Consider the following 13,206-nt stretch of genomic DNA (forward strand, 5'->3'; position numbering starts at 1 on the left):
CAGATTCCCCATCGCTCCTGCATGTCTTACTTCACTTCTGTGGGGTCAGAAACAAACTTTTCCCGTTATTTTTCTTTCCTTCACCCAGCAACTCCCTGGGCAGGTGACCGTTCTAGTCCAAAGATGGGTAGAAAACATTTCCTCACTTCTCCTTGCTCAGTGAAAGATGACAAGCCCTCCTTTCCTTCTAGAGCTTCTTCTCCGACGCTGTTTTTCAATGAATCTACAGAAAAACTTAAGCGAATGAGAACAAAACTGCAGCTGGTGGATTTGGCTGGCAGTGAATGTGCTGGTAAAGTAACCTTTGGGACAAGACATTTTCACACTTGTGATGGTAGAAACCTACCTTGGGATCGGTTTGCATTGAGTAAATTTAGCCAGTGCATGTAGACGCTGTGGACAACATGTTCCGCTCCAAGGACCACATCTGAAATGGATCTGATTAAACTGTTAATGACAGGCCCGTGTGCCTGTTGAGATCCATAAAGTGCTTAGCCTGCAAAGAACAGCTACAGAGATCCCAAGCAGGGCTCCAAAACTTTATTAACATACCTTCAAGGTTTTATTTAGTTACAATCTTTGTAATCTTTTGCTAAATTACCGTTGTGTTTTGATGCATTCCATATCAAACCAGAGTCATCCATTTACCTTTTAACTCACCCTCTTCCACTTTTCCTAGAATCCACTGATGCCCTCTTTCCTGATCTTTAAAAGCTGGTCTGGGTAGAGGCCCTAGAACCAAATATTCCTCGAGTGCTCCCCACCCCTCCTAAATTGAGTATTTAGTTAGTAATTTACCAAATACCAGTGACATGTTGCATGAAAATTTGCAGCAGGTTCTGTCTCTAGAGGAAGTGTTTTGTATTCAAACCATGGAGGGGGAAATACTCCATTTTTAGGATGGATTCTCCCCTCTCCATAGACTTCAAAGCGTCTTTGAAGCTTTGCCCCCAACACCAATAAGCTAATTGGCACTGAAATCACATATTCAGAAGATGTTGCTCTTAGCACTGTCCAATTGACAGGTGTCAGTCACCTGATATCATTATGGCATCAGGTGATGGGTGCAACTACGCACCTGTCAAATTTGATCCTCGGGGGAAGATAAGTATCTGGCCCAAAGTCAGAATCAGTTCCCAACCCCTGCAATACCATGAGCTTTCTTGGTTAGTTTTGGAGCAAAGTGGCATTTACTTTGTCCATTAGCAATAATGCACACCATATACTGTAATACCAGCAGAGCTGTGGGCCACTCTTTGACTAGAGATTCTGCAGGCATCCTCACTTTAGACTTTCAGGCACCTTTCAAAAACTTTTTAGTGCCAAGAGGCCTTAGTTGTTGTTGTTGTTTAAAAAAGAGTAGCCATTAATTTTAATTTTTGATCTGTATTGCATTGTATTGTTGTTTTGCCTAAATTTAAAGCCCAGCTCCTGACCATCACTGATCTTGGAGCATAAGCAAAGGGGGCACTCGGTAACATAGCTGTTAAGAGGGGCCTGAATTCCCCAGTTCCTCTCCTACCTTGATGCACAGTCACAGTTCAGCACCAAGTTTGTTCAGGCTGCTGCTTAATAGGTATTACCTTTCTGGTGCTAAACCACCTAGGAATGCCTGCAATTTAAGGCTCACAAATGGTTTAAATACATCAAATATTTGTCCAGATCAACATAATTCAGTGTGGCTTCTTCAGCCTCCTTATGAAAAACAATACCAGGAGGGATGTTGATACATCCTGTAAGTAATTTCCTGTTTTCTTTGGCTCCCCCCCCCCCTTCTTCCTCTTCAAACGCAGTCCTTTCAGAAACCTGATTATTTATTTCCTAAAGGACAAGCTTCCTTACCAAGAAAAGCCGCTCAGTCAAATGCAACATTCCAGAAATAATGTTTTGAAAACTGAACCTATGTTATGAAAGAGCTTTTTACGTTGCTGCCAAGAGTTCTTTTCCCTGGTCACTGGTCACATTAGGGGGGGAAAAACACTATTGAAAGATACACATTTTATTTGTTGTGGGTGTTAAAGCTTTCTTCTACTCCCCCCCCTTTAGCCAATATACAGTTGAGAATCCTGTGATGTTTCCACAGCTTCTTGGGGGCAGCCATTTGCTGGTCTGTTCTTTTGAAAGACCAGATCTCCAGGTGGCACCACTCTGCATCATTAATGAACTGCAGTGATTATCGCCAATTTGTCTCAGCTAATACTTTACATAATAAATAGGTTAACGCCACAATCCTAAGCATGTTTATTCAAAATTAAATCCATCTGTGTTCAGTGGGGCTCACTCCCAAGTAAATGGGTTTAGAATTGTAGCCTAAACTCTGCTCAATTTCCGGAAGACATTTTTTTGCTTGGATAAAGTCAATTATACCCCATCAGCTTTTCCATTTAGACTATTTAATTTTAATGTGTCATCATTATCGTCAACTTGTGAGTCTGGTATATATGTCTTATCAGAGTCAGCATTGGTTTATTATTTATTCACTTTTCAGGTGAACGTCACAAGGAGACTTATAAAAAAGCGTTTAAAAATATTAATTAAAACTGCATAATAAAACAGCAAAAAATGCAATGACTACAAAAGCTTTTTTAAAAAAAAAAGAAGGGAAAGTTTATTAATTTGTGGTGTATTTTTTGAAAGCTGGATCTCATCCTTCAGTGGGGGAGGAAAAGACCTCGGCAGAAACACTATAAGCTACGGTAGATCAGGCTTCCTCAAACTCAACCCTCCAGATGTTTTTGGCCTACAACTCCCATGATCCCTAGCTAGCAGGACCAGTGGTCAGGGCTGATGGGAATTGTAGTCTCAAAACATCTGGAGGGCCAAGTTTGAGGAAGTCTGAGCTAGATGGTGAGCTGCTCTTCTAAGCTTGTCTGTCTTTTCTTTCCTTATCTGTATTTCCTCCCCTCAGGGAAAAAGGTCCTTAGGTATCCCTGTAGGTTGTGGGAGGGAGAGGTCAATTCAGCTGGAGCAGGTTTTGCTTTATTTTAAGTGGGTTTGTCCCATGTCGTCAGTGCCAACTTTCACCCCTTGTGAATGTATTAAAATAAAATGAAGTTGACCTGGTAGAATCACTTCAAAAAGTAATGAGAATTGAACCTCTGTATGAGAAGTGTACTGTATATCCAGGTGTCTGGAAGAATGGAGTTGTGCTTGTTCTCACTGCTCTGTTTTCTTTTCCTGTGCACTAGGCATGTCTGGTGTGACCGGGCCAGTCCTGAGAGAGACATCCTTCATTAACCGCAGCTTGTCTGCTTTGGCCGATGTGCTTGGAGCCATATCAGAACAGCGCTCTCATGTGCCATATCGAAACAGCAAACTTACCCATTTGCTTCAGGATTCCATAGGTGAGGAGAGCCCTTGCTTTAATAACTCCTGCATTGAACCTTCCTTCCATTCAGTTTGGAATTCATCTGTGTGAGATATTTCTCACCTTGATCTTAAATTCAAGAAACCCAGATGGTGATAAAACAGGATGCTGAGTCAGAAGTCTTCTGGCTTTGGGGTGTGCTCTCCCCTCCCCTGCTCAAGCATGACTCTTCAAACTTTGGCAGCTATGCAGCGAGCATGCATTCACCAGGTAAAGATTTGTCCACCATTTCATTGCAATGATGAGAAAAGCTGCACCTGTTGAAGGTTTACCTGTTTGGTAGCTACTAAAGACATGGGGACCCAGGTGGCGCTGTGGGTTAAACCACTGAGCCTAGGGCTTGCTGATCAGAAGGTTGGCGGTTTGAATCCCTGTGACGGGGTGAGTTCCCGTTGCTTGGTCCCAGCTCCTGCCAACCTAGCAGTTCGAAAGCACGTCAAAATGCAAGTAGATAAATAGGAACCGCTACAGCGGGAAGGTAAACGGCATTTCCATGTGCTGCTCTGGTTCGCCAGAAGCGGCTTTGTCATGCTGGCCACATGACCTGGAAGCTATACACCGGTTCCCTCGGCCAATAATGTGAGATGAGCGCGCAACCCCAGAGTCGGTCACGACTGGACCTAATGGTCAAGGTCCCTTTACCTTAAAGACATGGATCCCTCTCCACAAATGCCAAAAATTAGCATAGGCTTATTCTATCTATTTGGCTGTTTCTTTATTTTTTGCATAAGCCCTTAATTAGGCCAAAAAACTTGATTTTGGCATCCAGAAACATTAAACAGTATAGTATGAACTGAGGAAAAGACTGAAGTAACTATACTCAGGTTGAAACAAGCCCAAAACAGTGCTTGTGTGAACTGAGATGTGCATATATTTCATTAATAGACATACATGTTTTTCTATCCTGCTCCTGGAATGAATGAATTTATAATTTCATGAGGTGAGAACACAATGAAAAGGGTCCTCTCAAATTTAAAATGTGATTATCATTCTTTTGAAATTGTCGCCTTTGGCATGTTCCTTAAATCCAGCAAAGTTTTTCATTACCTTATATTTAAGCTGCTATTTCCCCTCCCCACACCATTTGTGGGACCAGCCTTATTAAGAGACACAACCCTGCAATTTCCACTATGTCTACAGCTTCTATTGCTAGGCCCTTGAATTTAATCTTTGCACTCTTGATTCTGAGGTGTACAATTTTCTCACAAACCTTACCATCTCTTCTGCCAACACTCCACTACAGTCATATAGATATGAAAGAGCCGCCTTTGTTTCTGCATACACCAATATTGTTCTGACCCTGAAATCTTCTTCCTCGAATGCAGTCATTTTCTGTGAATGCCACTGTGGCTGGCCTGCTAGCCATTTCAGTCATCTTCCAGCTAGAAATACAGCTCTGCTCTCTGCCTTTGGGGAAACTTGCACTCCTGCAAATTTTATTGAATGAGCCCCCACGTAAAAAGAAAAGGGTGGGTATACTGTACTTCTTACACTGGGATTCACATAATGATGCCACAGTTAGATTATGGCCTTGCACAGCATCCTATTTAAAAATATTGTTTATTTAGCCCTTCCAACCCTACCCTAAATAAATGCTTTGCCTTGTGAAATGGACAAGATCCACTCTGGTTAAAAAAAAGGTAAAGGACCCCTGACAGTTAAATTCAGTCGTGGACGACTCTGGAGTTGCGGCGCACATCTCGCTTTATAGGCCGAGGGAACTGGCTTTTGTCTGCAGACAGTTTTTTCGGGTTATGTGGCCAGCATGACTAAACCGCTTCTGGTGCAATGGAACACCGAAACCAGAGCAGCACATGGAAACGCTGTTTCCCTTCCCGCCGGAGCGGTACCTATATATCTACTTGCACTTTTTTGGCTTGCTTTCGAACTGCTAGGTTGGCAGGAGCTGGGACCAAGCAACAGGAGCTCACTCTGTTGTGGAGATTCGAACTGCCAACCTTCTGATCGCCAAGCCCAAGAGGCTCAGTGGTTTAGACCCCCCCCCCCCCGGTCTAGTTAGCATTTTGCAATTTATTGAAAAAAAATCTGTGAATATGTATGTCTTATTTGTTCTTCTTAGGGGGCGATGCAAAGTTGCTGGTGGTGCTGTGTGTCTCCCCCAGCCAAAAGTATATCACAGAGTCACTGCAAACCCTGGGGTTCGGATCTCGCGCACGGCAAGTTCAGAGAGGGCACGCAAAGAAAAGAAACCAACTAGCGCTGAGCAAGTCCAAATAAGAAACACGGCTCCTGTGGATTGAAGCATTATTAATGAGTTCCTCAGACTGAAATGTATCTTGTTGTCATAAAGCTGAAAACTGCCAGTTAAAATAAGCACTCCATATTGGCAAGCCGTAAAATTGCTTGGCAGTGTGTCTTTGTTCCAAGAATAATTGCATGAGTTAACAAACAGCCACCACTAAGGGTAGATGAGCATGTCTATCATTCCTTTTTGGGGAAAGCAGTGGGATGATAATGTTTTACAAGGCAAATCATTTTGGAATAGCAAAACAAGGGCAGGAACGCGCGCCCCCCCAAAGCTGAAATCTCTGTTACTTAGTGCTGCTAGCTATCAAAGCAGAGTGACAGGAGAATGCCAGACACATTGCGGTGCACAGTGGGTGGCATCTACCATGAAGAATTTAATCAGGCTAGCTGCCACAACCCCTAGATCTCTTTCCTGGTCAGTCACTTCCCGTTAGGACCCCAAATGTATATATGTGAAGTTAGAATTTTTTGTCCCTGTGTACAACACTTGACAATTGCTTAGGCTGAATCACACCTGCCATTCTAATTATAATTCACCCAGGTTGGAGATATCCTTTTGGAGCTCCTCACAATCTCTTTTTGTTTTAACCACCCCAAACAGTTTGATATTATCAGCAAACTTGGCTACTTCACTGCTCACTGCCAACCCAATTACTGTATGCTGGTCTCCGACCGTAATAAATTATCTATCTGCCAACCCAAGTAAGGAAATTTGTCATGTAATTTCCCTTGGCATTGAGCACAGAGGAGTAAACATTTGGTTGGATATTTTTATTAAGGAGAAAACAGGTAATTAAAATTTAGCTTCAGAAGAGAGAATAATCCTGCTCAGAGCTTTACAACATATCAGGGTCTCAAGTGATTTTTTAAAAAAATATTTTGGTCACAAAATAAATTGGCTGTAATTTCCTCATATCTAATTTCCTTAATCTGATTTAAGGATACTATGACATCTTGGATAATAAGGACATTGTTGCTGAGTTGCCACAAGGGGATAGTCCAGGGATGAAGAAACTCCAGATCTCGCTCTGACCTCTGGGAGGCTTCCCAGGTCATGTTTTTTGTTTGTTCGCTTGCTTCCTTGCTTAAATTTCTATCCTGCCCTTCTTCCAAGAATCACAGGGTAGTTTATAATATAAAAACACAAAAATACATAACATTGTAGTCAGCAAAAACAATAACACCCACACCACCTTTGTGTGTGTGTGTGTGTGTGTGTGTGTGTGTGTGTGTGTGTGTGTTTGCCTGGCTGAAACATGTCCTTGAACTCTTGCTTTTCTGTAAGAAAGATGGGAGTCTGTGCGTGGAAACCTCTGGCTGCTTTTGTGCAGCTGTAATGTAACCTACTGTGTAAAGGTAAGAGTCACATCCATTGTTATGTCCACTTTTGCATCAGGCTCTTCCCACCACTGTTATGTGGTTCCCTACCCCTGGATTAGTCCATATCACATGCCATTTCTCTCCTTATAAGGAGCCACATGGACAAAAATAAATGATGTTGGCCATACATGACCACCTGATTCACAGGTTGCATTTGGCGACATGACAGTCAATGAACCAAGGACTGTATCAGTAACCAGAATGTATGAAATTAATCTTTCCGTAATCAGAATCGTCATGACAACTCCATGAGGTTGGTTAGATGAAGGGTGGGGATTGGCTTAAGGCAAATTTCACAGCTATATGTGATTTCATTCTCCCTGGTCCAAATCTGCCATTCAGTTCACACAGTGTCAAGGAAGAACATGTGAACATCACCCAATTTTAACATTTCTGTAGCATCTTCCAGCAAGAGAATCACCAAATCCTTCTGTATGTTGGGTTGCACACTTGTGGCAAGGAGAGAATTGGCAGAAACAAGCAATAAGCTCTCCCTCCCTAAGGACTTTCTGCTGCCATCTTTGCTGCACATGGTGATTTAGAGCATGTGGACAATATGGCAGCAGGGAAACAGTACTAAGCAACTTTAAAGATCAAGAGATTCGGTGGTATGTGGTGGGACTTTAATAACATCTCATTTGTTTTATGTTCTGTTTTAATGCTCTATGGAGGCCCATGATTCATTCTTTAAAAAAAAAATATTTTAAAAATGCCTCAAGTGATCACAACTGCCTCCAGACTTGGGATAGAGGTCATTGGCGGGTCACTGCAAGGAGACTTAAATTGCAATTTGCCGACCCAGAAGACTGGAGCTTATAGCACTCCAAGTCTCTTAACCTTCTTGAGCATAAATATTTACCCAGAAATTTTATAGCATGCTCCAATTGGAATTTCACCCTTCAACATGTACCAGCTGCTGCATTATGCAGGGAGCTGTATGTGGTCTGGTCTCTGACCTTTCCGAGTGTTTGAATTGCGGTGACATGAATGTACACCGCAGTGTAAAGAATAGGTGCCTACATTTGCCTTTTACCTCAAATACAAGTATACATGTAAGCATACCTGTAGTCTCAAGAAAGTGTGCAAGGGTTGCTATTTTCCCATAATTCCAATGAACTTAACATACATAGCACTGAAGAGGAACAGACAACATTTTGGCAGATTCTCTGGATCACAAATGAGCACTTTCTGCTACTTAAGAGTTTTTATTTTTGTCTAATGGTGACAAATGAATAATACATTTGACTTCTTCGTTATGCCCTGGGTTGAAAGCACTCCTCCTCCCCTCAGTCTATTTCTAGCCAGTAAGATATTTCAAGAGAAAAGTTTCAAAATATGGGCATTGGCTGCTTAAAACCCAGGAGCGTTATAACTCTCTCATCCACACTCTGGGCTGCTGAAATGCCCACTTTGCTTGTGGTTGCTCAAAGAGATGCAACAACCCTCTAGACACCACGTGGCTGTCTCAGGCAGTCTTTGTGTGGCTTTGATGTCTTGGTGTGAACGGCCCAGCTAGGTGTGAGTGAGTGTTTTTTCTCTCCTCCTTTAGCCCGGCTGATGGTGTACCTATTTTTATCCTGGGATGAAAGGCTTACTCTTTCTTCCATTAGATTATCACCTCCAACATCTGTTCTGCTTCACTTGCTTCTTCTTACAATGGGACTGAGATGGACACAACCGTCTGCTAGCACTCTGCTGTGTGCAAGATTCCTTCAGAGCGACAATGCAAGCTGCCATTTCTGCCTCTTCCCGTCACCGATTCAGCCATTTGCAAAGGAATGCAAAAGGCCAAAATGAGATATTGGGGACAGAAATGTAGCATCTTGAGAGGTTTGAGCCTCTATTAATAGCTCTTCTGAATGAAATGATGCAGGCAGTGCCTGATGGAACGTCAGAAGTTTAAGGGGTGATATGATAGCCATGTTCAAATATATAAAAGGATGTCATATAGAAGAGGTTGTTTTCTGCTGCTCCAGAGAAGCGGACACGGAGCAATGGATTCAAGCTACAAGAAAGAAGATTCCACCTAAACATTAGGAAGACCTGTTTGACAGTGAAATTTGCTGCCAAGGAGTGTGGTGGAGTCTCCTTCTTTGGAGGTCTTTAAGCGGAGGCTTGACAGCCATCTGTCAGGAATGCTTTGATGGTGTTTCCTGCTTGGCAGGGGGTTGGACTGGATGGCCCTTGTGGTCTCTTCCAACTCTATGATTCTATGATTTTAAGTGACAGGACTCCTGGGTTGGTTGGTACTATGCATCCCATAATATGGAAATGTGTTAGATTTGCATACTATACTTGCTTTATGCATAGAACATAAATTTCATGGGCATAGATTGTGCAGTGTGTATGTGTAGGGTATAAACTGACCTGAAGGCAGAACTCCAGAAACAGAAGGACAATAACATAGTATTTCACCAAGTGGCAGTTTCTACTTAAATTGTAGTGTACAAAGATCAGTGTATTTCAGGCTTGCTGTGAAATCTGAGCCAAGGTTGCATGGGGGACCCAGAAGTGATGGGATGTCTCCAGTGATTTCTGGAGCCAGTGTGGTGTCCTGGTCAGAGTGTTGGACTAGGACCTGGAAGGCCAGGATCCAACTCTCCACTCAGCTGTGAAGCTCACAGGGTGACACTTTCAGCTGAATTTACCTCTCAGGGTGGCTGTGAGGAGAAAATAGGGAAGACAAGTACCGGTACTATGTATGCCACCTTGAGCTCCTTGGAGGAAAGGGGGAATATAGATGCAATTAATACATACTTAACTAGTGGGCCAGTTTTGACTGGGCAGGAGCAAAGCAGACATATAGGATTCCCTATTTTCCACAGACTCCTGTTGAAGATGGGGTACATGCTTGAGCAGAATCGCCTACACTTGTGTCTTAAGTCCATAAAAGATCCCAGTGCGGATGGATGGCTGAATCTTAAGCAAAACAAGGTGGAACTCAACTAGTGTAGATGTGACTGAATGTTGGACACATGCATAAAGTCAAAGACAAATGTCAGGGCAGAATTCTCTGGTTGTGTTGGAGTGTAATGTTAGCCTAAGTGATGCTAGCACATGCTATATGTGGAAGGGGTCATATACCATGGCTCACTATTTATCCAATAGCACCCTGGAATTCTGATAAGGAAAAAGGTTTTACCAATATCCTAAATGGGCTGGAGTTTTAAGGTGCTTGTAGGTGCTGGAGGAGACTCTTGAGAGTCCCATGGACTGCAAAAAGATCAAACCTATCCATTCTGAAGGAAATCAGCCCTGAGTGCTCACTGGAAGGACAGATCCTGAAGCTGAGGCTCCAATACTTTGGCCACCTCATGAGAAGAGAAGACTCCCTGGAAAAGATCCTGATGTTGGGAAAGATGGAGGGCAAAAGGAGAAGGCGACGACAGAGGATGAGATGGTTGGACAGTGTTCTTGAAGCTTCGAACATGAGTTTGACCAAACTGTGGGAGGCAGTGGAGGACAGGAGTGCCTGGCGTGCTCTGGTCCATGGGGTCACGAAGAGTCGGACACGACTAAACAACAACAAAGGTGCTGCTCCAAACCGCTAATTCACATGGATGTGCTTCTATCGACTCTGTGCACATGTGTTGTCCATCTGTCCTCTCTGGGAAGGGGGTTCTAATCCTACATTCATTCATACCAAGGTATCACTAGAGCACTCACTGTACATCGACAAAAATTTGAAGAGTTGCTGTCACTCAGAATAGATCGCATCAGGTGTGATGGAGCAATGGTCTGATTCCATGGGTCTATTTGGAACCTTTGTTTGGATTAAATAGTCTCTTGGTCCTTTCAAGTTTTTGTGTTCAGGAAACTACTACAGCTGTAGCAGGCTTTGTACACTATTTTACTGCCTTTGTCCTTCAAGCAGCATCTCCTTGCAATATCCCAGCTCTGAATTTACTTGTCAGCTACTGCTAAACGGCTCGTGGTTTGAAGAGGTTTACACCTCTTGCCTCTTTTCTGTTGCTGCTCTTTACACCCTTCCATTCCTGCTCTTTGTTCAGAGCTACTACCACTAAGAAAAAGAAAAAGCCCTTAGACATTGGAACTTGTGCCGGATGCTTTGAAGATGGAATGGAACAAGAAGTTAAAAGGAAGTTTCCTTTCCCCTTTTCAGATAACATTTTTAAACGATCATAGGTCTTTCTGGTGGATTTCTTCACTAAGCAACACAGTGGTCTGATCCCAGAGTACAGGTTTTTGCAATTGTGATGTCGACAGTTGCCCTCCAGTCCACCCTACCGTTACATATTAATTATACCCCAGGCCTTCATTATGACCCTTCAGTCATATGCAGTAAACTGGCCTACACAATCTGCTTTGGATGTGCATCAAACTGCTCTAGTGGCTTTCATCTTTGCCTGCAATCCAATTGTCTGACAACGCTCCAAGCATTATGTTGTGCAAAAGGGCGGTTGCCCTCGGGAAGATTCTCTGGGGGAGGGGAAACCCTACATGAAAAGTAAGTCCTCTTTAGGGGGTGGTGAATGTATGTGAATGTATGTAGCAGAGTGTGCAGAGGGGCTCTCTGCAACTCTGTAAAATAATAAAAGGAAAAGCTAGAAACAGAATACTTTGCTAATGGACTTTGGGGTGATCTAGCTTTAAGAAGTGTTTTGTGTTCAAGAGAAGCATATTAAACTTGCATTTGTCTTCCATCAACATAATAAATATTGGAATAAAAGCCCACTGATGTGTTTACAAATTCTGAGATTTTGAAACATTGGGGATTCTTTTTGTGTATTTTATACGAGCCTTTCAAATCAACCATAAACATATTTCATTATAGCTTTTCTCTACTTTCATGAGGGCTAGAGTCTTTGGAAGCATAAGCTGCACGTCTGATCCTTCCAACAGAAGCTCATCTGGCAGGCTTGTGACCACCCTTGTGGAGGGGATCGCATAAGCACTTCTAGGTGTTCAGTCAAGATCAAGACAGCCGACCGGTTGGTGCTTAATGAACGCAGAGCCCTCTCTTCATGGGCCAGTAACAATACTTTATTTTTCAGCACTAATTTAGCTTGAGCTGTGGAAGTGGGTTGCTTTGAAGTAAATTAGAAAGAGCTGTTTTATGTACTGGGGATTATTTGTAGTGCAAATGTTTAAGCAAGATTGGACCCAGCTGCTGAAGCCACATTGCATTCTGCTGTTAATCAGAGGACAGAGCGAAGCTGCCTCAATGAAAGCCAAGCGCATTGAGAAGCATCAACATAAGCAGAAAGTCATTCCCAAACCCTCAAATAATATATTCAAGCAAAATATAGGCAGGTCTGGCATCAGAAATGGATAGAGTTGTCACTCCCCCTTTTTTTACTGGCTCTGCTGCAGGTGATGCGAGGAAAAGCACTGCCTGATTTCCCCCCAAACTTTTGTTAAAGGCACAAGATTGGGGCAATTTTAAAAAATGCAGTTAGTATGAAATAAGCTGTATTTCTGGAGTAACAACATCCAATGAAAACAAAATAGCCTTAATGAACTTACTAGCCATGAACTTGATTAGCCATGTCTATTTAGAAGTAAGTCCTGTTGAATTCAGTGGGGTTAACTCTCAGATAAGTACGGTTAGGATTGCAATCTTAATGTTCAAATGCCAGACCTGAGTCCAAGAGCCAGTGAATGAATTTATTTCCCTGACTACCTACGATTGGAAAATAGGGCTTGGTACCCACACTGGCCCCCCCAAAAACCCCGCTCCCAGCAGGACCATTAATTGATTGTCATAGCCAGTCACAAATATTAGCTAATAGAGAAGTAAGTATGACCATAAGTAAAGATGAAAGTATCTGCAGCCTGCCAGCACAACTAGTCATGCCTCTCCTTTTTGGCCACTCAGAATGAAACGAAACCACCACATAAGAAAGTTCAATAACAAATTTGGAGGGGGCGGGGAGTGAAAACAAAAGCCATTGGAGAAGCAGCAGCTCTGACTAAAAGCTTTAGGAGGAGTCACAGATCATTTGGAAAAAATGGACCCTTCTAGTTTAGAATAGGAAACATTTATGCATAGATAATAGAACACTTGGCTGCAGAGTCACAGAGGAACTCGGAAATTTTCCCTGGACATGAGGCAACAAGGGAATCTATCCAACATACAATCTTCCCTTCAAAAATTCCATTCAACCACTTTAACACTAGGAGGGATGAGGGAAGGGAAAGCTTTCAGAGATGGTGTGTGATGACTGATC

The 13,206-nt window shown here is 42.8% G+C and overlaps 1 protein-coding gene across 1 annotated transcript in view; it reads left to right on the plus strand.

Annotated features, from left to right (window-relative positions):
• The window catches only part of KIF25 (kinesin family member 25), a 47,296-nt gene extending 36,108 nt beyond the window's left edge, over nucleotides 1-11,188 (plus strand). Inside the window, exons 13-15 of the mRNA XM_035108534.2 lie at nucleotides 89-292; nucleotides 3,189-3,344; nucleotides 5,448-11,188. Coding sequence (XP_034964425.1) covers nucleotides 89-292; nucleotides 3,189-3,344; nucleotides 5,448-5,605 — 518 coding nt within the window. The 3' untranslated portion in view covers nucleotides 5,606-11,188. The remainder of the gene's footprint in view (nucleotides 1-88; nucleotides 293-3,188; nucleotides 3,345-5,447) is intronic.
• The last annotated feature ends 2,018 nt before the right edge of the window (nucleotides 11,189-13,206 follow it).

Source organism: Zootoca vivipara, chromosome 3 (assembly GCF_963506605.1).
Source record: "Zootoca vivipara chromosome 3, rZooViv1.1, whole genome shotgun sequence".
Taxonomy (NCBI): Eukaryota; Metazoa; Chordata; class Lepidosauria; order Squamata; family Lacertidae; genus Zootoca; species Zootoca vivipara.